General features: G+C 31.6%; 1 protein-coding gene across 1 annotated transcript in view; it reads left to right on the top strand.

Annotated features, from left to right (window-relative positions):
• The window catches only part of LOC106469635 (rho family-interacting cell polarization regulator 2-like), a gene marked incomplete at its 3' end in the record, with an annotated part of 76,048 nt that overhangs the window by 43,930 nt on the left and 27,517 nt on the right, over positions 1–4,601 (top strand). The window contains exon 4 of the mRNA XM_013930136.2: positions 1,250–1,325. Within this exon, the coding sequence (XP_013785590.2) occupies positions 1,250–1,325 (76 nt within the window). The remainder of the gene's footprint in view (positions 1–1,249; positions 1,326–4,601) is intronic.

Genomic DNA, 4,601 nt, shown 5'->3' with positions numbered 1-4,601 from the left:
GACAACAACGAAAAAGTAAGTAAACGTAAACAACTAATAAAATAAGCGTTACGGTTTCCGTTTCGTTAACTAACAATATAGTAATAGCTTCGGTTCGTTCCCCCCCCCCCCCCCCCCCCCCCACCTAGCCATAGTGGACAGAGCATAGATAGCCAATTTTATACCTTTGTGCTTAACAACAATACAAACAAACTTTATCGTAAATGTCAAAAGCATCATAAAATTCAACTTACCTCTCTCAAGAGAGACTAACTCTGTGGACTTACAACACTAGAAACCGAGTTTCGATACTCATGGTGAGCAGAGCACAGATAGCCCATTGTGTAGCTTTGTGCTTAATTTCAAACAAACAAACAAACAAGAGCTACCAACAAGACATAAATTGTTACATCACTCATTCCACAGCCTTCATTCTCTTATTTCACAATCACTTCAGTTACTATATAAAATTATAATGATTAGAACAGAAACAGATCAGATGTTAATGACAGTAATTATTCAGACAACATTTATATTTGCTACATGTTTTTACTAAGTATAATTTAAATATTTTATACTTCCCTATTGCTAACAATTAAAAAAAAACTTTTAACAGGATCAAATAGTTTTGATATTAGTTTGATATGTTCAATTTAACATTTATAATGAAATAAACTTGTGTGTTTATGAACAAGTTAAAGAAATAATAGTAAGTTGGAGTAACTCCTTTATTTTTACTTATTTTGTAAACATCATTAGTTATGCTGAGTTAAAAAATAGCTGTTACAGAAAGAAATATTGATCAACATTCAAACTTTTAGAGGGTAATATGGCTGATCTATTAACTAAGTTTTCTCTGGCTTACATATTTTCAAAACTGTTTTGTAGATTTTGATTGCACTGTAGCTGCATTTGATTGGATTGCATATTCTGTACTAACTTAGGATCATTAACAAACAGAAAATTTACCAATATTTTACATTTAGTATAAGTCAGCTGAGTGAAAATATAATGAATTATTGAGATGAGAAAATAGGTACAGATAATTCTTTTATGTGAGATGTATGCTTTTCACAACATTAGATAAGTATGAACAAATGACAAGAATACTTTTACAAATGTAGCTAGAGCAGAATGTTCATGAGTGCAAGAAGTTTTTTGTTTCAGATTTTTGAAAAAGTGTTTACCAGTAGCTATTGTCTGTAATATTACTCGTGTTAGCAGGTTTTTTAATGTTTGATAATTGAAATAAGTAACATTACCTTTTCAGGGAGTGTATTAAGCTAACTCAAGATGACATTATGAATCTTAGGACTTCAGCAGACAGCTTTTCAACTAACACTCAGGTATGTGAACAGCCTCAAACAACAACAGATATAATCTTTTGTTCATTCCCCTGTACATTTACATTCTGATTTATCAAAGTTTAGCTAATAGAAACTTTAGGTGAGTATAAAATATATTATGCTGTACTGAAAAATAAAAAAATTAAAAGATAACACAAAGTATATCGGCTTTGTACTTACAGATGTGACGGGATCAACAGAAATTAATATTATCGTGTACTTTGGGCCAATATCTTAATTGTTACCTTTACTGCTATGAACTAGCAATTAAACTTCATGGTTTGTTACAGAAATAGGAATAGACCAAATTTTGTACTCTTATTGAACTAGCATAGCAGTTCCTAAAGTGAACACAACGATATAATGATGTTATATTTCCCCAAGTATTCAATGCAAATAACCACTGGTGCCCACAAAAATATTTTGAAGGGGGGACATGTATGTAGGGGATCACAGTGTAAATCAACAGACTAAAAGAATATGTGATATGTGTGCTTAAACGCAAACACAAATTTACAGTTTTAGTAAAAATTACCAAAAATATTTAGCTACACTGTCAAGTTTACATCATAATATGTGGCCAAATGCCCCCTTTTGCCCCTTCCTGGATCACAGTGTAAATCAACAGACTAAAAGAATATGTGATATGTGTGCTTAAACGCAAACACAAATTTACAGTTTTAGTAAAAATTACCAAAAGTATTTAGCTACGATGTCAGGTTTACATCATAATATGTGGCCAAATGCCCCCTTTTGCCCCTTCCTGCAGGCACCCATGCAGATAATCTAGTGCTGTGGTTCTTAACTCTGTTTATGTCAGTGCCCCTTTTTTTTAAGCAAAGTAGGATAAGCTTCTGCAGATAGAGCCATGTAATTAAGTATTGGGATCTGTGGGATTGTTTGAGTTGTGAAGGGGTCCACGAGGAAACAGATAGTCACATAATTAAGTATTGGGATCTGTGGGATTGTTTGAGTTGTGAAGGGGTCCACGAGGAAACAGATAGTCACATAATTAAGTATTGGGATCTGTGGGATTGTTTCTGAGGGAAAAAATGTTGATAAGCACTCGTGTTTCTAAACTAAGCCAATTGTAATTATGTGCATTTAAATAGACTGAGCTAAGTCTTCAGTGACTCATCGACAGTATCTGAATCACTAACTTTTTTTAACTTTAATAAATTTCTCAAAAACAACTACGACCTAACATATCTCTTAACTTCTACAAGTAAACTACCAACACATTTACTTCAGATTTGATAAAAGTTTACAGGGTAAATTTTATGGCCTAGCAAGTGATGTTTTCAATAATAATAAATAAATAAATAAAAAAGCCAAAACATTTTTACAAATAAACAGAAATCAAACAACTGACACCAATTGACCAAATTTAATACACATAGTTACAAAATTGTCTAAAGAAATATTAACATAAATTTAAATATTTTAGATACTGTACTTAAAATATCTATTATGTATTTTTAAACTTGAACTATGTTACAAGAAACTCGTAAACTCTAGAATAAATAGTTAGCACAGTGATTTTTGTACCTGTTTTTAGGGATTAGATCTCTGCATTTCTTGCTGTCATGTTTGTGGTAAAACTTTAAGAAATATATATATATTTATAAACTTAATGTTTTTAGCTGATGCTTGCAGCTCCATGCTGAGTTGGCCCCTTAGTGGCTTGGAAATAAGTTTGAGGGCTTATGATGCTAATAATTGGATTTTGATACCCACAGTGGGCAGAGCACAGATAGCCCATTATGTAGCTTTGTGCTTAACAACAAATAAATAGATCGTGCTGAGTTATTCTTTTGAATCAATATGGAACCTGAAATATGTCATATAAGAAGTGAAGAAGTGATAAAAGTCCACAAGAAACAGTGTAATCATGTTAAATGCAATGCTTAAACCCACTGCAAAAGAACTTGTAAATAATCACACATTGTTACAACTTAATATTAAATATGAGTAATGAAGATTAACACACTAAATTGTACTGGGTGGAACCTGTCATTTTGAAACACAAAGTTGAAAGCTATTGTTAAGAATTAAACTGGATGTCTTTGAGCTAGATTTTGTGGCATTCAGTTTGAAATTCCATGAATTATAATTTTAGCATGGTCGACCTATTGTGATACAGTCTTCTTTCATAAGTTGTTACTATAGTTTTCTCCCATTGAGACTGTAGTTGACTGACCCACTCCTTAAGAAATAGGACTAACTTGTTGGCTTGCCAGTTATTCCAAGTAAAAATAAATAATTGGTGTTGAAATGAATATGTAACTTTGTGTTATTGATTTTTACTCTAATTCTGATTTGTTAATGACTTGGGTAAACTTCCACTTCACCAACTTAATCTACTTCATGCCATAACAGTTGTCGTTACGCCAATGCAGTTGTCATTACGACAATGCAGTTGACATTACGACAATGCAGTTGTCGTTACGCCAATGCAGTTTGAGAGTATAAATAGTTTACTTACTGTTAAGACTTATTGTTTCCCTTGTTACCTCCTAATACACATTTTTCTATTTATTTTATGTTTTAATGCAGTTTTTTTTATAACTTGATTCATTCACAACACAATAGTTCTCAATAATCAGTTATTCTTCAATCTCATCTTCAATAAATAAAGTGTCAACTTCACAGTACATCATTCCTCTTTCATTTCACCTCCAACAAAATCAACACACTCGTCCTTCCACGTACTAGGTTCTTCAATTTTCAGTTTTGTGTTGATCTGATCTTTACGAACTGAGTTCATCCTTGAACTAAACATTATTTGTAATAATTATCCGGTTAAAAAGATCGTTGATGAACATATAGTAAGATAATATTGCAACTTAACTTTGGTTTATAGTAAAAGAAAATTTGAACTTAGATTGAACAAGAATAGTAAACTGTGTCTTAAGATAATTAGTAATGTGTCAATACTGTGTGATTTAAATTATTTCTTTTGATAGATGTCATTGCTTATGCATATCTTTATTGTCTGCTATCATCAACATATACTACTTTATAAAGTATTGTTCACTTTTAATGGTATTCGTTACAATTTCTAGAGTATATTATTCATTTATTATGTATGTTACATATATTTAGGCATCATTTATTCATTGCACTGTGCTGTGTATAACAGGTATTCAGTCTATTGTAGTGTATACCAGACATTTATTACATCATGTTCCAGGCATTAATTCCATTATGTAGTGTATATGGGTATTCACTACATGTTGTTGTATATACCAGGTATTCACTACATGATGCTGTATG

Source organism: Limulus polyphemus, unplaced genomic scaffold (assembly GCF_000517525.1).
Source record: "Limulus polyphemus unplaced genomic scaffold, Limulus_polyphemus-2.1.2 Scaffold3583, whole genome shotgun sequence".
Lineage (NCBI taxonomy): Eukaryota > Metazoa > Arthropoda > Merostomata > Xiphosura > Limulidae > Limulus > Limulus polyphemus.
Note: the sequence above shows the minus strand (reverse complement) of the source record. Positions and strands in the feature narration are given on the sequence as shown.